Source organism: Solanum verrucosum, unplaced genomic scaffold, assembly GCF_900185275.1.
Source record: "Solanum verrucosum unplaced genomic scaffold, falcon-dt-bn FXZP01000163.1, whole genome shotgun sequence".
Classification (NCBI taxonomy): Eukaryota; Viridiplantae; Streptophyta; class Magnoliopsida; order Solanales; family Solanaceae; genus Solanum; species Solanum verrucosum.
In genome coordinates, this window is record NW_026020379.1 from 2,680,008 (window position 1) to 2,701,809 (window position 21,802).

The 21,802-nt window shown below is 34.6% G+C and overlaps 1 protein-coding gene across 1 annotated transcript; it reads right to left on the bottom strand.

The window, feature by feature from the left end:
- Positions 1–19,890: 19,890 nt before the first annotated feature.
- Positions 19,891–20,859, bottom strand: LOC125838989 (uncharacterized). The gene is made up of 2 exons (XM_049517991.1): positions 20,524–20,859; positions 19,891–20,156 (listed from the first exon to the last, which is right to left on the bottom strand). The coding sequence occupies exons 1-2, from the start codon at positions 20,783–20,785 to the stop codon at positions 19,891–19,893; spliced, it is 528 nt and encodes a 175-aa protein (XP_049373948.1). The 5' UTR covers positions 20,786–20,859.
- Positions 20,860–21,802: the final 943 nt, after the last annotated feature.

Sequence of the window (21,802 nt, forward strand, 5' to 3'; positions counted from 1 at the left end):
GAAATAGTAAGAGATGAAGAGAAGAGCTTGAACCTGAACAACCTACCTCTACTCCTCTGTTTATTGAGAACAGTGAGAATGAATCTGAGGATGCTACCAAGTATGTGGCAAAAAAGAGAAGAGAAACTGAGGAAGAAAGGATTAAATCAAAGGGAGATCAAAAAGGGGGAAAGAAATCTCCTGTAAAGAGGGTGAAATCACCTACAAAGAGGATGAAGGTTAAAAAGCATAAATCTCTAGCAAAAGGAGAAAAAGGGAGAAAGCAGTTAGAGGAACAACCCGTAAAAGGACCCGGTCCTAGGGTTAAAAATCAAATCGAAGAAAAGGAATTGACTAGAGAGGAGTGGGTAGAGAAAATGGAGCAACAAAGAGTCTTGAATGGTAAAGTCTTTGATCCTGACATTTTAACAAAATTTGGTATGGCCAATCTGGTTGACGTTGTTACCATTCAAGGCTGAAATCATCTTTTTGAACCACCAGTTCCATACTTGAACGAACTTGAAGTGCATGAATTCTTCTACAAAATGGAACTACTGGAAGGTGGTGGAATCACAACTATTGTCAGGAATGTGGAGATTCGTCTTGATGAAGAAACTCTGGGAATCATTTTTAGAGTGTCTGTGGTAGGAATTCGAACTATTGAGGATTGTAAACAAACTGGTGATTTCTTGAAGATTGCTACCAAACGAAGAGATGTCAAGCGTGCAGGGCATCATAAAAAGTTTCTCAAAGGGAAGTATCAGTTGATGTTTGAGTTCATTAACATAGTAATGGTGTAATGGTGCCCAGGACTGAGAAGAGAACAGTGGCATCCGCTGCCAATCTTTTCCTCATGGAAAAGCTTGATGAGCTTGAAGAAATCAACCTCCTTGCAATTATGCTGGAGCACATGCACAGGATAATGACATGGAAGAATGCTAAGCACGACATTCTTTATGGGTATCTACTAAACTTTGTTTTCAATCATTTTGAAGTTCCATTGGGAAAAGGGGTACCTGGTACCATCAAGCAGATGTTCACTATGTCTACTCTACTAGAATGTGAGTGCATTGAGGGATAGGCTTGGGGCAGATCTCAGGTGGCGGATGTTTTGGAGCAGCAGGCTACTCTTAAGAGGGAGGTGACTGATCTCACCAAGATTCTGAGCGATAAGGAGGTTGAAATCACTAGGCTTAAGTCTGAATTGTAGAAGGTTGTTTCCAGGGACCTGGTACTAGTGAGGGTCATGAGCAGGTACTCAAAGAGTTGAGGGATAAAAACAAAATGTTGCTGAAGACAAATACCTCTCTCAATGAGGAAATTAAGTCCCTAAACAAGCAACTGATACATTCCCATGAGATTGACAATGAGCGCCTGATGTTGTTGATGCGTACTTTTAATCCCTCCCCTCATCCGTCCTAAATGTGTCTTGTCTCTCTAGTTGTCCACCTTATACTCCTAAACTCTTGTGGCCTTATGTTGTTTTGATTGACTATAGTGGTCAGTATTTGTGATATAATGTTAATTCGGTTGTTTCCCAGTTCATGTATGGGTTGATTATCTCTTTATGCTTTCATACGCATGTTTTGTGTGGCCCATGGCCCTGAATTCTTGCATGCCTCACATTTTAACTTGAATATGTTTACTGTTTTACCTTTTCAATGATGTCAAAAAGGGGAAGTTTTTTATGCAATTGGGTAAGGGATTCGGGAACACCTGATTAAGGGGGAACAATTCGTATACTGATTGTTTGAATGAATGTTTTTACACTCACGCGAGGTGATAAGAAGGTTGTTTGCCATCATCAAAAAGGGGGAAATTGATAAGTGATAATGCCCCTAGATGTTTTGATGATCTTCTCACAAGTGCAAGGACCTGGTCCTCTGTAGAGTATGAATACTCGTTCAATGGCAATATGCTGTACAACTGTAAAAGTTGTCCGTGTTAGGAAGTTGGTGAAGCTGCAGAGTACTTCACCAATCAGAAGCAACGAGGTTGTTTGTACATTGGGTAATAGCTCTTCATGGTATATATCAAACAGCAAACAACATTATTCATCATTCATTCAAAAGAGAGATACTTTCAAGCTTCAAAACAGCAAGGGACCTGATAGAAGTGCTTCTATTTGCTTTTTGTACCAGCTGTAATTTTGTTTGCTTGTAATAGTTCTTATATTGTAGGATTCGTTTCACTTTTGAAAGAAACGTTTCAAACTTGTGTGAATCATTGTAAGAACTAGGTTAAGGGTAACTTTGCTTCTTACTCTAAAGTATATATTAATCGGTTAGGATTAGTATAGTGGGCAGTGTTGTATCTGCTCTGTCTCAGCTAAGTGATAAGAGGTATTGCTTAGTATGGAGATTAGCAGGCTAATCTCATTTTGTAAATTGGCTTTTACTTTTGCTTGGAGAAGATTAGTGGAAGAAGTTTTAAAAGTGTTGTTGAGAATGGGTCGTAGTTTTACTCCCTTGAGCAAGGAGGTTTCCACATAAAATTGATTGTCAATCTTTACTTTCAGTATTTGTTCTTTACTGTTTATTATTGTTACTGTGTTGAGGACTTGGTCCCATCTACATAGGTGGACGCATACATTCCAACAGAGGAAAAACCCTTTTTATAGGCCAAAGGATAGGTTATTCATAAGACAAGTGACAAGGACACTCGACTTCATGCATGAAGCAATTTTTGACAAGTGTTTATTTTTGCAAAGTACCAAATTAAAACATAAGAGACATGACATGTTACAGTAAAGTTAACCATATTTTCAAGTTATTTCTCCAATACACCTTAATTATTTTAACTTTGTAAATACACTTAAAAATAAATTCATTTGAAATAAATATTTACTTACAATTCACCACATATTTCAAAAGAATTTATACAAAGAAAATATAACTTGCTAGATTTATATGGACAACGAGCAATAGATTTGGTGTCTTTTGTACTATAAACCAAACTTAGATCGATAAAATTTAATTTACAGAATTACCGGTGAGATATAATATTTCTATGAAGCAATAATTCTTATTGTAAATCAGAGACTTTATCAATCAGATTTTGACCTCAACAATTTTGCTATTCAATGCGATTTTGCACCAATAGGCCATGCGCATGGGTGGTGTTCATGAGAGCTCTAGAGAATAGGCCAAAGTCTCATAGGAGCGGCCACACATCACTTCTCATATAAGTGAATTCATCAAGTGTATATTGCTTTAAATACATCATCATTAATTAAGGACTATGAATTCATTAAGAGTTAATAACTCAACCCTCATTTTCAATAGCAATTCATACACTCTTAATTAGTGCACAGTGCCAATATTGACTTGTTATTACCCATATGAACCTATTTTATGGGATCTCCGATCACATAGGTTGGGTTACCATCTATATTAACAATCACATTGGCCTTAAACCCATCTCTATTGAGGTTTGAAAAATTAATTTTCTTCCCACAGGATTAGTCCGTGAATCAACCAAATTTAATTCTGACTTCACATAATCAACTACAATTATTCCATCTTTCAACAACTGTTTAACGATATCATGCCTCAATTTAGTATGTTTGCTCTTATAATTATAAGATTTATTTGTAACACCCCGCTATTTGAAGAAGATAGAATTAGAAAGAACCATTTTTGGAAAGAATGAAAATCTGAAAGTTGGCAAGTTATGTTAAGTATGAGTTTTGGGTAAATTTTAAACGGCCATAACTCCTAGTACAAGATGCGTTAGGTGGGCTACAAGATATCAAATGAAAGGTCTTTAAATTATCTTTCCAACGCCACTGAGTTTGCTAGTTTTCAAGTTTTTATGAAGGAGATATGCCCTTTTGAAGTCTAGCTGTCTGAATAAGGACAGTTACCCAGAATTTAGAAGGGTATTTTGGCCTTTTCATTACCCAAATAGTTAAATCCGTTTTTAGTAATTTATTTGGGGTCTAAACTGAATTTGGTTCAGTTTACGCACTCAAATTTCACGCTAGGGTTTTTAGAGAAAGAACTCAAGAGGAGAAAGGAAGAGAAAAGGTCAAGGTTCGTCTAGTTCTTGCGATTTTGGTTGCGGAGTTCGCCAAGGATTCGATCCTAAGAAGTATGTGAGACTTTCATAGCGTTGGGTTAATTCACCCATGCAACAATCATGTTTAGTTCAGCGAAATTCGTTCTAGAAAGTTGAAAGTTTGATAAATCTTGAATTGTGTTCTTGAAATTGACTTTCGTTCTTGAGATTTGATGGGATTATTGAGTTCTTGAGGAAATCGTGTTGATTTTTGAGTCGTATATGAATAGATTCATGTGTACATATACTAGGTATCTGAATCTAAAGAGAATTTAATAAAAAGAATCAAATTTAGGTGAATTGGGGTTAGAAAATGAAGAAGGAAAAAGTTGGGCAAAACTGGCAACCCAGTCCGCATCGTGGACTTGTCTCCCCTTTTTGCAGAAGATTTCTCCGCGTCGCGGAGAGGTCGCGGACCCTCAGCCTCAAAATTTTGTTTTACGACCAAATATTTAAATGCATCTCCACATTGTGGACTTGCTTTCAGACAATGATTTCTTGATCCTTTCTCAGGTTTAACTATCTAAAAACACTCCTAAACATCACGAGATCATTCCTATAACAAATCACAACCTTGAATCCATAAATTCAAATTCCAGGAAAGTTAAGAGCCAAGTCTAGAGAGTTCTTAGAGTCCTTTCAAAAGTCTTTTGCAAATAATTTAAACTTGTTTTAAGACTTGAGTTTTGAGTTGAGTAAAGAGTAAATAGTGAAGTTCATTTCTTCAAAAGAGTATATGGGGACAATGTATTCCCAAAGAGTAAATATTTTCACATTTAATCAAGAAAGGAAATACCGATTTCCAAAAAAGCATTTGAGCTAGTTTTCAGTAAAGAGTAAATGTTTTCACATTTAATCAAGAAAGGAAACACCGATTTCCAAAAGAGCCTTTGAGCTAAGTATATCAGTAAAGAGTAAATGTTTTCACATTTAATCAAGAGAGGAAACACTGATTTCCAAGAGAGCCTTTGGGCTAGTTTTTGAGCAATTATCTCAAATCACAGAACGATTATGTTTTTAAACTTATGAGCTAGTACATTTTTTGGAGTAGTATTGAGCACCGATATGGGGGAGAATTCAGACAACTCATTTCCCCCATAAACCATGTAGGGTGAGTAGAAAAGGATCATACTTTTTAGATGATTCCTTAGTGCTTTTTAGCATAGACTAGTGGATCCACTTAGTAGTTAGGTTCTATACACCCGACAAGGTATGGAACGACCCTAATAACGTGAGGCAAAACGATGTATCATCACAAAGCTTTTAAGTGATGGTTGTCGGTTAGAGAAACTCCCACAATTATATTGTGTATTCTTATATACACAGATATTACTTGTATTTTCACATACAAACAGAGTTTATAATGTATCTTTACATACAAACTGAGTTACCATTGTATTTCTAAGTAAACATAGTTGTAATCCATGTTTTAAAAAGTTTTTCTTTATATTGCATTTACATTATTGCTTTCTATTGAAATGAGTTTAGTTGAGTTGAGATCAGGTATGTTCCTTTAGTTCCTTTCAAGCTTATGTCTTGTTTTAGTATTCCCCTCGCATGCTCGTACATTCAATGTACTGATGCGAGTTGGCCTGCATCTTTTTATGATGTAGATTCAGGTAACCAGGATCAACATCCAGTGCATCGTTGATCTAGTTGAGCTTCAGAGTTGTTGGTGTGCCTCTTTGCTTCCGGAGGATCCCCTTTTTATTGTTTTATCAGTTTAGTTCATTAGGATGTCGTGGGTCTTTTCCCGATGTCCATCTTAGTAGTTAGAGGCTTCATAGACAGTTAGTTGATGTTAGTTCTTGAGTCTTTCCATTTCAGTTATGTTTGAGACTTGAGTTGCCACTTTGGCCAGTAAATGTTTATTTATAATACATTCTCAGTTATCATTGAACTTTCAGTTCACTTTTAAAGTATAGTTATGTTGGATAAGTCTTCCGCTAAGAGTTAAGACAGGACAAGGATTCGCTTGGGGCCAATAATGGTTCTCGATTGCCAGTCCCGCCCAAGGTGTAGGCTCGAGGCATGATAAACTTGGTATCACAGCCAGGTTCAAGAGTCCTAGGGAGTCTATGAAGTCATGTTTGTAGAGTCCTAGTTATCGGTGTGAAACGTGCCACATCTAAAATTAGGAGGTTGCGACACTTAGGAACTATCTCACTTCTTTCATACTCATTGCATGCAATAAGTTTATCTCTAAAAAGTTTCATCTAATTTGTGTTTGCGCGTGTCTTTCAAATCATGCCTCTATGAAGAGTTGTCAGAGGTCGTCTTGCTAGGAGGAATGTTAAGGAACAAGGGGTACCTAATGCACTTGAAGTGAAACCCCAAGGATAGGTCACCAATGCTGAGTTTCATGAAGTTATCCGGACGTTAAGTCAAGATGTGACCAATCAAGTTGGGCAGCAGAGATGATTGCGACAGGAAGAGGCTGATACTTCGAGGATCCGCGAGTTCTTAAGGATGAATCCTCCAAGCTTCACTGGTGCAAGCGTCATTGAGGATCCAAAAAATGTTTTTGAAGAGCTTCAGAAGGTTTTTGAGATTATGCATGTTGTTCATGCTGAGAGGGTGGAACTAGATGCATATCAAATGAAGGGTGTCGCTAGAATCTAGTTTGATCAGTCAAAAAAGAATAGAGTTGAAGGTGCATCACTTTTGAGTTGGGCTTTGTTTTATGAGGCCTTCTTGGGGCGTTTCTTTCCCCGTGAACTAAAAGAAGGAAAGGTACAGGAATTCCTTAATCTTAAGCAGGAATCTATGAGTGTTCATTAGTATAGTCTAAAGTTCACGCAACTTACCCGCTATTCTCCAGAGATGGTTACTGACATGAGAAACAGGATGAGTTTGTTCGTTGCTGGGTTATCTCATCTGTCAAGTAAGGAAGGCAAGACAACTATGCTAATAAGAGACTTGGACATAGCAAGGCTGATGATCCATGTTCAACAGGTTGAGGAAGAGAAGCTCAAAGATAGGGAAGAGTTTCGAAACAAGAGATCTAAGATAAGGAATGAGTTCGGACAGAAGAAGGGTAATGCCAACCGATTATCTTTCAAATAAAAACAAAAGGGACCTTCTCCATCATCAACTAGAGCACCTATACCAAGGAATATAGGTGAGTTCCAAAATCCGAATTCACAGAATTTCAAAGCTAGACCTGCTCATTCTCAAGGTAGTGTGGCACAAAGGGGTAATAATACTCTTGCATATGCTAAGTGTGCTAGGATCCACTCAAGGGTGTGTCGTTATGGATCCACTTGTTACTTCAAGTGTGGTCAGAACGGTCATTTTATGAGAGAGTGTCCTAAGAACAGACAAGGAAATGGTAATAGGGGTAATAGGGCCCAATGTTCTTCAGCTGCTCCACCAGACAGAGTTGCATCTAAAAGAGCTACTGCAAGGGCATGCGGAGGAGGAAACCGCCTGTATGCTATCACTAGTCACCAAGAGCAAGAGGATTCGCCAGATGTTGTCATTGGTATGATACAAGTCTTTAACTTTGATGTTTATGCTTTGCTAGATCCAGGAGCGAGTCTATCTTTTGTGACTCCTTATGTTGTGATGAATTTTGATGTTCGTTTAGAGAAACTTCTTAAGCCCTTCAATGTTTCTACACTTGTTAGTGAGTCTGTTCTAGCTGAGACAGTCTATCAAGATAGTACCATTTCCGTCAATCACAAGAGCATCATGGATGACTTAGTTGAGTTAGATATGGTAGATTTTGATGTCATTCTAGGTATGCACTGTCTTTATGTCTGTTATGCCTCAGTCGATTGTAGAACTCGAGTTGTTAAGTTTCAGTTTCCTAATGAGCCAGTTATAGAGTGGAAGAGTAGTTCAACAGTGCCTAAGGGTTGTTTTATGTTGTACATTAAGGCGAGAAAGTTAGTTTCCAAGGGGTGTGTCTATCAGTTAGTCCAAGTTAATGACTCTAGTGTTGAGATACCTCATATTCAGTCAGTTCCAGTAGTAACAGAGTTTCCAGAAGTCTTTCTAGATGATCTTCCCGGAGGAGGAATAGACTTCGGTATAGATATTCTATCTGATACTCGTCCTATATCTATTCCTCCATATAGGATGGCACCAGCAGAGTTAAAAGAGTTAAAATAACAGTTGAAAGATATCCTTGAGAAGGGTTTTATTCGACCAAGTGTCTCACCTTAGGGCGCTCTGGTCTTATTTGTGAGAAATAAGGAAGGTTCTCTTAGAATGTGTATAGATTACCATTAGTTGAACAAGGTTACTATCAAGAATAAGTATCCTCTTCTGGGAATTGATGATCTCTTCGATCAACTTTAGTGTTTCACTTGTTTTTCTAAAATAGACCTCAGATCAGGCTACCATCAGTTAAGAGTAAGGGAATGTGATATTCTAAAGACAGCTTTCAGGACCTGTTATAGTCATTATGAGTTCCTAGTTATGTCATTTGGTTTGACCAATTCCCTACAACACTCATGGATCTTATGAAGAGTATTCAAGCCTTATTTAGATATGTTTGTTATCATATTCATTGATGACATACTAATCTATTCGTGAAATGAGGAAGATCATGCTAGTCATCTAAAAATAGTTCTCCAAACTCTAAAGGATAGAGAGTTGTATGCTAAGTTCTCTAAGTGTGAGTTCTGGCTTCAGTCTGTGGAATTCCTAGGCCACATTATTTCCGGTGATGGAATTAGAGTTGATAACCAGAAAATAGAGGTAGTGCAAAATTGGCCTAGACCCACATCTCCATATAATATTAGGAGTTTCTTGGGATTGGCTGGATATTATAGAAGGTTTGTCAAGGGGTTCTCATCTATTTCATCCCCTTTAACTAAGTTGACTTAGAAAATAGTTAAGTTTCAATGGTCTGAAGCTTGTGAGAAAAACTTTCAGGAATTGAAAAAGCGGTTGACTACTGCCCAGTATTGACCTTACCAGAATGTACGCAAGGTTTTGTCATGTATTGTGATGCGTCCAGAGTTGGATTGGGTTGTGTGTTAATGTAGAATGGTAAAGTTATAGCTTATGCCTCCAGACAACTGAAAGTTCACGAGATGAATTATCTAACCCATGATCGTGAGTTGGTTGCCGTAGTAATTTCTTTGAAAATATGGCGTCACTATTTTTATGGTGTTCATGTGGATGTGTTCACCAATCACAAGAGTCTCCAGTATGTGTTTAGTGAGAAAAAACTTAATCTGGGGCAGAGAATGTGGTTAGAGTTACTCAAGGATTATGACATGAGTATTATCTATCACCCAGGTAAGGCTAATGTTGTTATTGATGCCTTGAGCAGATTTTCTATGGGTAGTACCACCCATTTTGAGGAAGACAAGAAAGAGTTAGCTAAAGATGTGCATAGGCTTGCACGATTGGGAGTTCAACTAATGGATTCCACTAAAGGAAGAGTAGTGTTGATGAATGGGGTTGAATCATCATTAGTGTCAAAAGTGAAAGAGAAACAAGACCAAGATCCTATTTTGCTTGAATTGAAAGCAAATGTTGATAAGCAAAAAGTATTAGCTTTTGAATAATGGGGAGATGGTGTATTGAGGTATCAATGTAGATTGTGTGTACCAAAGGTGGATGGACTCCAAGAGAGGATTATGGAGGAAGCTCATAGCTCCAAATATTCTATCCATCCGGGTTCCAAAAAGATGTATCATGATTTTATAGAAGTATATTGGTGGAATAGTATGAAGAAAGGTATTGTTGAGTTCGTTGCTAAGTGCTCGAATTTTCAACAAGTTAAAGTAGAGCACCAAAGGCCTGATGGTATGGATCAGAATATAGAACTTCTAAAATGGAAGTGAGAGATGATCAATATGGATTTTATTTCTGGCTTGCCACGGTCTCGTAGGCAACACGATTCGATTTAGGTGATTGTAGATCGAATGACTAAATCAACCCATTTTTTGCCGGTAAAAACTACTCATTCAACAGAGGATTATGCCAAGTTATATATTCAAGAGGTAGTAAGACTTCATGGAGTTCCAGTTTTCATTATTTCAGATTGAGGTGCACAATTTAGTGCACAATTTTGGAAGTCATTCCAGAAAAGCTTGGGTTCAAAGGTGAACTTGAGTACTGATTTTCAACTTCAGACAAATGGTCAAGCAGAGCTCACTATTTAGACTTTAGAATATATGTTGAGGTCCTGTGTGATTGATTTCAAGGGTAATTGGGATAATCACCTACCTCTCATTGAGTTTGCTTACAATAATAATTACCATTTTAGCATCTAGATAGCTCCTTATGAAGCTCTTTAAGGGAGAAGATGCAGATCTCCTATTGGATGGTTTGAGGTTGGTGAAGCTGGGTTGATAGGACCAGATTTGGTTCATGAAGCTATGGAGAAAGTGAAGGTTATTCAAGAGAGGTTGAAAATAGTGCAGAGTCGTCAAAAATCCTACACTGATGTTAGGAAAAAAGACCTAGAGTTTGAAGTAGATGACTGGGTATACCCGAAGGTTTCACCCATGAAGGGTTTTATGAGATTTGGTAAGAAGGGGAAGCTTAGTCCTCGATATATTAGTCCTTCCAGGATATCAAAGAGGATTGGTAATGTAGCTTATGAGTTGGAGCTACCGCAGGAGTTAGCAACAGTTCATCCAGTGTTTCTCATTTCCATGTTGAAAAAGTGCATGGGCGATCCGTGACTGATTATCCCAAGTGAAGATATTGGTATTAAGGATAGCTTGTCTTATGAGGAGATTCATGTTCAGATTCTAGACCGCCAGGTTCGCAAGTTGAGAACCAGAGAGGTAGCATCAGTCACAGTCTTATGGAGAAATCAGTTTGTTGAGGAAGTTTCAAGGGGGGTTGAGGAGGACATGAAGAGGAGATATCCACATCTCTTTGAGTCCGGAGACATTCCAGATCAAGGTATTAATTCTCTTCTTAGTACTCTTTAATTGATATACTGAATGTGTTAGATTTGCTTGTTGGGTGTTTGAGCTAAATGTTAGATGCTACACCCTTAGCCTACTAAGAGTAATCTCATTCGAGGACGAATGTTCTCAAGGGGGAGATATTGTAACACCCCGCTATTTGAAGAAGAATTAGAAAGAACTATTTTTGGAAAGAATGAAAATCTGAAAGTTGGCAAGTTATGTTAAGTATGAGTTTTGGGTCAACTTCAAACGACCATAACTCCTAGTACATGATGAATTAGGTGGTCTACAAGATATCAAATGAAAAGTCTTTGAATTATCTTTCCAATGCCACCAATTTTTCTAGTTTTCGAGTTCGTATGAGGGAGATATGCCTGTTTGAAGTCAGGTTGTCTAAATAAGGAAAGTTACCCAGATTTTGGAAAGGTAATTTGGTCTTTTCATTACCCAATTAATTAAATCAATTTTAAGTAATTTATTTGGGGTCTAAACTGATTTGGTTCAGTATACGCACTCAAATTTCACGTTAAGGTTTTTAGAGAAAGAACTCAAGAGGAGAAAGGAGGAGAAAAGGTCAAGATTCGTCTAGTTCTTGCGATTTTGGTTGCGGAGCTCGCCAAGGATTGGATCCTAAGAGGTATGTGAGACTTTCATAGTGTTGGGTTCGTTCACCCACGTGCCACTCATGTTTAGTTCAGCGAAATTCGTTCTAGAAAGTTGAAAGTTTGATAAATCTTGAATTGTGTTCTTGAAATTGACTTTCGTTCTTGAGATTTGATGGGATAGTTGAGTTGAGGAAATCGTGTCAATTTCTGAGTCGTTTATGAATAGATTCTAGTGTACATATATTGAGTATTTGATAAAAAGAATCGAATTTAGGCGAATTGGGGTTAGAAAATGAAGAAGGAAAAAGTCAGGTGAAATTGGCAACCCAGTCCGCGTCGCGGACCTGTCTCCCTTTTTTTTATCGCGGAGAGGTCGCGGACCTCTCTGCCTCAAAATTTATTTTGCGACCAAATATTTAAATGCATCTCTACATCACGGACTGTCTCTAGACAGTGATTTCTTGATCGTTTCTCAGGTTTAACTATCTAAAAATTCTCATAAGCATCATGAGATCTTTTCTTTCACAAATCACAACCTTGAATCCATAAATTCAAATTCAAGAAAAGTTAAGATCCAAGTCTAGAGAGTTCTTAGACTCCTTTCAAAAGTCTTTTGCAAATGATTTAAACTTGTTTTAAGACTTGAGTTTTGAGTTGAGTATAGAGTAAAGAGTGAAGTTCATTTCTTCAAAGGAGTATATGGGGACTATGTATTCCCAAAGAGTAAAAAACATTTAATCAAGAAAGGAAACACCGATTTTCAAAAAAGCCTTTGAGCTAGTTTTCAGTAAAGAGTAAATGTTTTCACATTTAATCAAGAAAGGAAACACCGATTTTCAAAAGACCCTTTGAGCTAAGTATATCAGTAAAGAGTAAATGTTTTCACATTTAATCAAGAAAGGAAACACTGATTTCCAATAAAGTTTTTGGGCTAGTTTTTGAGAAATTATCTCAAATCACAGAAAAAGTTATGTTTTTAAACATATGAGCTAGTACATTTTTGGGAGTAGTATTGAGCACCGATATGGGGGAGAGTTCAGACAACTCACAGCTCCCATAAACCATGTAACCAACTTGGGTAGAAAAGGGTCATACTTCTTGGATGATTCCTTAGTGATTTTTAGCATTGGCTAGTGGATCCACTTAGTAGTTAGGTTCTATACCTTTGGAAAGGTATGGACCGACCCTAGCAGTGTGAAGCAAAACGTTGTATCATCACATAGCCCTTAAGTGATGATTGTCGGTTAAAGAAACTCTCACAGTTATATTTTGTATTATTATATACATAGATACTACTTGTATTTTCACATACAAACAGAGTTTATATTGTATCCTTGCATACAAACTGAGTTACTATTGTATTTCTAAATAAATAGAGTTGTTATCCATGTTTTAAAAAGCTTTTCTTTATATTGCATTTACATTATTGCTTTATATTGAAATGAGTTAAGTTGAGTTAAGTTTAGTTGAGACCAGTTATGTTCCTTTAGTTCCTTTCAAGCTTATGTCTTGTTTTAGTATTCCCCTCGCATGCTCGTACATTCAATGTATTGATGTCAGTTGGCCTGCATCTTTTCATGATGCAGATTCAGGTAATTAGGATTAGCATCCAACGCATCGTTGATCTAGTTGAGCTTCAGATTTGTTGGTGAGCCTTCTTATTTTCGGAGGATCCCCTTTTATTGCTTTATTAGTTTAGTTCATTAGGATGTCGTGGGTCTTGTCCCGATGTCCATCTCAGTTGTTAGAGGCTTTATAAACAGTTAGTTGATGTTAGTTCTTGAGTCTTTCCATTTCAGTTATGTTTGAGACTTGAGTTGCCACTTTGGCCAGTGAATGTTTATATATAATACATTCTCAGTTATCATTGTGCTTTCAGTTTACTTTTAAAGTATAGTTATGTTGAATAAGAATTACGCTAAGAGTTAAGTCAGGCCAAGGGTTCTCTTGGGGCCAGCAATGGTTCTCAGTGCCAGTCCCGCCCAGGGTGTAGGCTCGGAGCTTGACATTATTCTTCGCAATAGCAATTGTGACTTGACAATCATAGTGTATAAACACTGGAGGCAATGCATTCTTTATTAAAGGGATATTCACAAAAAAAATTCTTAGCCATTCAGCCTCAGAACTAGCAAGCTCCAGAGCTACAAACTCTGACTCTATAGTCGATTTAATAATGATCGTTGTTTAGTAGATTTCCGGGATACTGCACAACCACCTAAGATGAACACATATCCACTAATGGATTTTGTCTCATCTAAACAAGAGATCCAAGTTGCATTACAATATCCTTCTAAAGTAGAAGGAAATCCACTATACCTGATACAGTTATTCATGGTTCCTCTCAAATATTTCATCAGTCTATTTAACGCAAATCAATACTCTTTATTGGGATTATGAGTATATCTACACACAACATAGGCAATATCAGACCTAGTAAAATTCCTTAGATTAATAAACTTCTAATAATTTGAGCATATTTCGACTGAGAAACTGGGTCACTATTATTCTTTTTCAATTTAGAGTTAGCATCATAAGGAGCGCTTACATGTGTCACCTCAAACATTCAAATTTTTTGAGAAGTCCTTCCACATAATGTTCTTGTGACAGCATTATACCATCTTCACTTCTTATAACTTTAACTTCCAATATCATATTTACTTCACCCAGATCTTTCATGTCAAAATTAGTAGACAAAAATAATTTGGTACTTTCCACAATATTTTAATTTGTACCAAATATAAGCATGTCATCAACATATAAGCATATTATCACATAATCATTGTCTACCATTTTAGTATAAGCAAATTTATCCACTTCAATAGAAGAAAAATTGTCTTTCATTAAAACTTGATCTAATTTTTCATGCTATTGTTTAGGAGCTTGTTTAAGGTCATAAAGAGATTTAATTAATTTACAAACTTAATTTTTCTGTCCAAGAATAATTTGAACCATATAGATCTCTTCTTCTAAATCACCATTTAAGAAAGTTGTTTTTATATCCATTTGATGAATAAAAATCTTGTGAATTGATTATAAGGCAATTAAAATTCAAATGGAAGAAATTCTAATGACTGGTGCAAATGTATCAAAATAATCAATATTTTATTTTTGAGAAAATCCTTTAGCTTTAACCGGGCTTTATATTTATCTATAGATCCATTAGGATTAATTTTTCTTTTGAAAATTCATTTACAATCAACAGATTTTGCACCAGGAGGTAAATCAGCCAAAATTCATGTAGTGTTTTTTATAATTGAATCAATTTTAATTTTATTGCCTCTTTCTAAAGTTTAGCATCAGAAGAAGATATAGCTTCAAAATAATTGAATGGTTCATTGTCAACAAGAAAAGTTTGAAAAAAAAAATTATTTTCTAGGCCTTTTGCTCCTTCGCAGTTCTTTATTAGAGATATTTTCATTATTTCTTTCATCATGTGCATGAATTTATTTTATCACAAAGTGAAAATATGTTTAAAAATTCAATATTTTTGTCTCAATTATAGTATTGCAATCAATCACATCACTTTTCAAAACAAGAAATTTATATGCAACATTATGTTCAACATATCCAATAAGCATGCAACAACAAATTTAGAATCAATTTTTCTCTTTTTAGGTTCATGCAAAAGAATTTTAGCAAGGCACCCCCACACTTTAAAATATTTTAAGTTAGGCTTATAACCTTTCCACAATTCATAAGGAGTTTTACCAGTTCTTGTATGAGGAATTCTAGTTTGTAAGTGGCATGCAGATAATATAGCTTCACCCTATAAATTATTACAAGCATTAGAACTAATTAACATGGAATTCATCATTTCCTTCAAAGTTCTATTTTTCCTTTCAGCTACTCCATTTGACTCAGGTGAATACAGTAGGGTTACTTTATGAATAATTCCTTCTTTTTCACAAAAGCATGTAAAGATATATATTCTCCACCTCTATCAGATCTTATTTTGTTGATTTTTCTACTAAGTTGATTTTCAATCTCAGTCTTATAAGCAATAAAAGCATCAAACGCATCATCTTTATTTCTAAGAAAATACAACTTAGTAAATCTGAAAAAATCATCAATAAAAATCACATAATATCTTTTACCGCCTCTAGTCATAGTCTATTTCAAATCATTCAAATCAGTGTGGATCAAAGATAATAATTCAATTTCTCTATTTACTGAAAAACATGACTTTTTAGTAATTTTAGTTTCAGCACATATTTCACATTTATCAAAATTATTTAAGTTTAAATCAAGTATTAAACCAAGAGATTGCATATTCTTTATATATGAGACATTAACATGTCGTAATCTAGCATGCCATAAAAAATAGACTCATTCACATAAGAAGAAGAAGAAGATACATTTTCACTGAAATTATCACAAAGATTAAGCACAAATAAATCATAGTTACATAATCCATTGCCCACAAAAATATTAGTTTTAGTCAATAGGACCTCATTATCTTAAAAAAAAAACCTGTATTCCATCCTTTCCTAATAATCCCATAGAAATCAAATTGATTACGATATCAGTAACATGCAATACATCACTCAATGCCAAAGTTTTACCAGATGTGAGTTTAAGAAGATCTTTTCCTTTTTCTAGAACTTAAGTTGTGCTTGAGTCACCAAAATAAATAATTTCTTCTCCTTCTCAACTTGGGTGTTGACACAAAATCATTTTTGTTTATACAAATGTGCCTCGTAGCATTAGAGTCTATCACCTAGTTTTTCACATTGGTCTCAACATTTTTATCTGAAATGACCGCAATAATTATATCATCCGTTTCAACTAAATTTATTTTTAGCAAAGCAAAATTGTCATTTCTTTCCAATATTCTTTTCCATTGAGGAGTTTTTCATGGAGGTTTAATTTTATTATTAGTATTGGACTTGTAACCATATCTATTTACGTACTTGTATTTTTCTTTACCGTAAGCCTCCGACAGAATGACTTGAACAGTAGGAATCAGGATATCATCAGTATCATCAATAGTTTCAGTACACATTATTTCACAATAATATTAATATAACTTATTATTTAGAAAAATAATAATCCTGAAAATTAGATAAATATTACTACGATGATATATAAATAATAGTGTAGAAAATTAATATTTGAGTCGTACTGGACACTGTCCTAAGATACTATTTAAACAATGTGAGATGTTTCCCCAAGATTAAACAAGCTTTCCCCATTTAAATAGAGGATACATGAATCAAAAATATTAATTAGCATCAGCAAGTTAGCAGTTTAGTAATTAATAAAATAACAAAGCTAAAATAACTACTTAACTTTAAAAAGAAAAGCTAAAGAGAGGGGCAGAACGTGAAAACAAGAAAGAGTAATATTAGCATAGTTTTCTAATATCCAATTTATAAAGAGAAAAATCCATTTTTATAGGCCAAAGAAAAGACTATATGTAAGACAAGTGACAAGGACACTTGACTTCATACATGAAATCATTTTTGACAAGTGTTTATTTTTTTCAAGTGCCAAATTAAAACATAAGAGACATGACGGGTTTAGCCAAATTTATCATTTCTCCAATACACCTCAATTATTTTGGCTTTGTAAATACACTTTAAAATAAATTCATTCGAAATAATTATTTACTTACAGACTCAAGTACGTAAATAGAAATGTCTCTGATACAATAGTTAAAGTGTTGTAGAAAATAAATCAAGAATATGATTCCTTATTAGTTTAGGATTTGTCATTTATGATATTTACTTAATTATATTTAATTAGAATTTGTTAGTTAAGGAGGTTTCTAGTCTTAGTTTAATTTGTTTTGTTAGTATTATAAATGGAATTATCTTATTACGTAATTCAATGTGGAGAGATACATTGAATATAGAGAGATACACTCAATGTGTACCGAATACAAAAAGTTATTGAGTAAAACTTCCTACCTCTTTGTAGAATAATAAATCTTTTCTACATAACCATTGTTGAGTCTTTCACTTGTGCATATATTAATACTTTGAGTAATTTTACTTCCTTCAAATTGGTATCAAAGCTTGTGTGAGATCCAACACATATAACAAAATATGAGAAATCTATATTTACCTACTTATCTCGTTGTTTGAGTTTGATGAAAAAATTAATTTTGTGATTTGACATCAATAGATGAAGAATGCATATTAAAATCATTTTTTCTATTATATAGAACCATGTACTCGATCAGAAAGGTCATTGAATCATATTTGTATCAATCAGAATATAACCTAATCAATTAAATATCTACTTTACTCTCTGAATTAATTTTTTTTTTTACTTTTTGAACGATGGTTGAGAGACAAACCAAAAGACAAGTTAAACATCTTTGAACTGACAATGAGTTAGGATTTTACGACTTAGTGTTCAATAACTTAGAGGGCATAGTGAGACATCATACTTATGTTGGAACATCAGAACAATATGGTATTGCAGAACGTATGAACAGAACATGTGATAGAGCACAAAGTATGCTTTCACAGTTATGTGTTAGCAAGGATTTTTGGGCTGAAGTACTCAATACAACTTGTTATTTGATCAATAGATCTCCATCTCCCTTTGAAGTTTGGTACGGTTCGCCCGCTAATTATTCAAAATTTAAAATATTTGATTGTCCTTATGCTCATGTCAGGAATGAAAAACTTGAATCGAGGACAAAGAAGTTCATATTTCTAGGATATGCAATTGGAGTGAAAGGTTACAATTTGTAGTGAACAAAAGAAAATATTTCAGATTAATTATTAACAAGGATGTTACAACAAAATAACAGTATTAGTGACTACACATAGAGTTAGAAGTTGAATCTCCGCTAGCTTATAAGCCCAATAGTTCAGAAGTGGAGGATGTGCAAGACATTAATCAAGACGATAATGATGATGCACCTATACAACAACAATCATATAACATTGCAATAGGTAGGGAAAAAAAAGAATGATAAACCAACCAAAAAGATTTGCAAACGTGGTTGATGAAAATATTTTTGGATATGCAAATTTTATAGAATTTGCTTTATCAGTTGGAGACACCATTGGCATGCATGGGCCTAATAGCTATAAAGAAGCTGTTTCTAGTTCAAAATCATATCGATGGATTGGTGTTATGGGTGAAAAGATTAAGTTTCTTTAAAAGAATCAAACATGGAAGCTTGGTTCATTGTCAAGGGAACAAAAGGTAGTAAAACATCATTTTATCTGAAATGTTGCATCGAAATGAGTTTTTGATATGAAGAAAGTGTCTACACATGATAATCTAGGAGATATGATAACCAAGATAGTCCGAACCAATAAGTTTAAATATTGCCTAGACTTGATTGGTTTGAGTTGTACTCAGTAAGCCCTTCGGAGGGCTAGGGAGCAAGGTAGAAAGACGTCATTTCAATTGATGAATGGAATTCAAGCCAAGGGAAGATTTGTTAATTATGTCTTGAAGTTTTTCCTTGTTTATTTTAAGAAACTATAATTCCTATTAGTTTAGGAGACCCTTTGTCCTAATAGATTTTGAAAAGGAAAATATTGCCCTTGTAGGATTAGGAAAACCTTTTCCTTATAGGTTTGGGGCTACTTGAGATCTATATATAGGGTATGTAGTTGGGGATTCTAAAGCATGATAAGCTTCTTCTTTTCTTCCATAGTAGAAAACTCTATCTGCTTTTGCTGGAAGGAGTAGGCCTAGCCGAACCTCATTAAATATGTGTGTTATTCTTCTCTTCTATTTTTCTTTGTTTGTAATTGTATGCTAGTTAATCCACGATATTTCCGCAATAATATTGTTATGACACATTAGTGGTTGGATGTAGGCATTTTCTTCACACTAATATTAAGAAATTGAATCTAAACATATTCGTAGTCAATCATGACACATTCCTTTTGAGATACACTCATTTTTTCTAACATTATGCTAGTAATGTAGTTATCCAATAAGGATCAATTCATGATCAAGTGTGGCATCAGAAGTGTTGTGCCCCTAGGTTTGGGGGTGACAAATATATAGCGGCATTTTCCCCTCAATTTAAACACACCAATTTAATTAGAGAGAGAAATAAACTAGAACTTAGTTCACAAATAGTGATAACAAAAAAATCTAAGAAGAAACATCCAGAATACTAATATGACATTAATTGTAGTGAGTTGTGTAAAATAAAAAGGATTGTTTCTTTTGAAATCACCGAGACAAATAAGTTCAAGCATCTTAAATCTATCTCAAATTTGATTTAGAACAACTGAGTACTACATTTTAATTGAATAAAAAATATACTTACTAAAGTCAACTTAAATTTATTCAAGCAAATTAAAACACAAAAAGCATATAAAAAAAATACAATCAGTATAATGAATCAGTATGCATCTTCCAACATGCTGCTCTCTTATAATTTAGAAACGCCAATGTTTGAGAGGCATCACAGCAAACTTCATGTTTCCAGTCTTGCAATGGATTCCTTTATGTTCTCCACAAGCAAAATAGTAAGTCTGCATTTTCTTCAACACAAACTCAAATCCTTCCCCTGCACCCTCACTTGGATCCGCTATTCTTTTAGCCTTTCTGAAGTCGCATTTAATAAAGCTCCAATAGTTTGGGAATAAGTAAACACTATGTGGAAATCCAGTAGCATTTGCATTTGGTGGATCATACTTGAACACTGCCACAAACAAAAGCGAATTCAATTAAAATTTAAATCATCACTATATATAGAATGATACTATTGCATGCACTATTTATTTTGTGTTAAGGGGTAATAAAACTTTAGTATTAATATACACATAATAATTTTTGCGACTACACTAGAAGTTTTCCTTGTGAAGAATAATTCACAAGTGCATGCATGCATAAAATAAAATTAAAAAAATGACCAATATATATATATATATATATATATATATATATATGCACAATGTAACTTTTTTTAGTGTAAAAGATTCAGCTGAACCCCTTCAGGTACATGCTCGAATTTATGTAAACGAAATGAAAAAGCACTAGAAGTACAAATTTGAAAGAGAGGGATATACCTAAGGTGTCGTTAACAAAGAAAGGAGTATTGTTTCGAGCCCAATCCATGTAGTTGAAGCCATAATGCCAATTTTCCGAACCTCCAACGATGAATCTATTGGAGGTGTGAGTAGCATTTGGTGGATGAGTATAAGGGAAATTGGTTTTGTTCCATGTTCTAGAGCCCCAATTGAAGTCATAATTGGCTAGACCAATGGCAAACATGGATGAGAACAATAATGCAAGTAAGGGAAATGCTTGTGCATTATAAGCAAAAGCCATTAGTATATATTATCAGCTCAATGAAAATGGCAAGTTTAATTTGCTAATGAAGAAGAGAATTAAGTTGAATTGATGGAAATGATGAGTGAATATATGGACTATATATACAGAAAAAAGTATGGTCATTTACCTTATACTAAAGTTGGTTGGTGAGACAGCAAAATTAGTGCAAAAAACTCCTTTTTGGTTTTTTCTTTATTTCACATGTGAACGGATATACACACACATAAATTTGCCGTATATTGAGCACTTGGAATTCTTAAAGTTGGAACGCAACCTAATTATTGACTCCATTTTTTCTTTTTAATTCTTAATCTGACTTGGAAGTCTTTTCCAACTGCAACTTGGAAGACCTTACAAAAGTCAAATTAACGGTGTGTTCGATATAGTTAGCCGTGTGAATGTTTATCACTTTTTAAAGGTTCCGCATAAGTGTTTAGTCTTTTGTTTTGTAGTAAGTCAGATTAAGAATTTGTTTGGGAACATTAATAATTTTCGAATGCCGATCACGTCAAGGATATAGATTTGGACGTGACATTAACACATAGAATCACTAATTTATTTGATCAAATTTTTAAAATTAGCTTAATTTAAAAAGCGTTTTTAAAAAAAAGTACATTTAATAAAAAGAAATTTGTGTTTGGATGATAAATTTAAAAGACACTTTTGACTAGTAATTAATGTTTGACCTAACTTATTATAAGTATTTTTAAGTGTTTCTTTTTCAAAAGAGTGATTACAGAGAAAAAAAATATTTTTTCAATTTCTGAAAAATAACTCTTGCTACGTACTCCCCCAAAACACTTATTTTCTCTGAAAAATTTGATCAAATACCTCACTTTTTAAAAATGGAGAAGTCATAAGTACCCCTTCAACTATAGGCGAAATCCCAGCTAGGGGTAGGCATGGTGTGGTATATACCGAATTACCATACCAAATCGAAATTTTTGATACCGTAATTTTAGTATTATGGTATTTGGTTGTATATGGTATTATTTTATTTTTTTTGGTATTCAG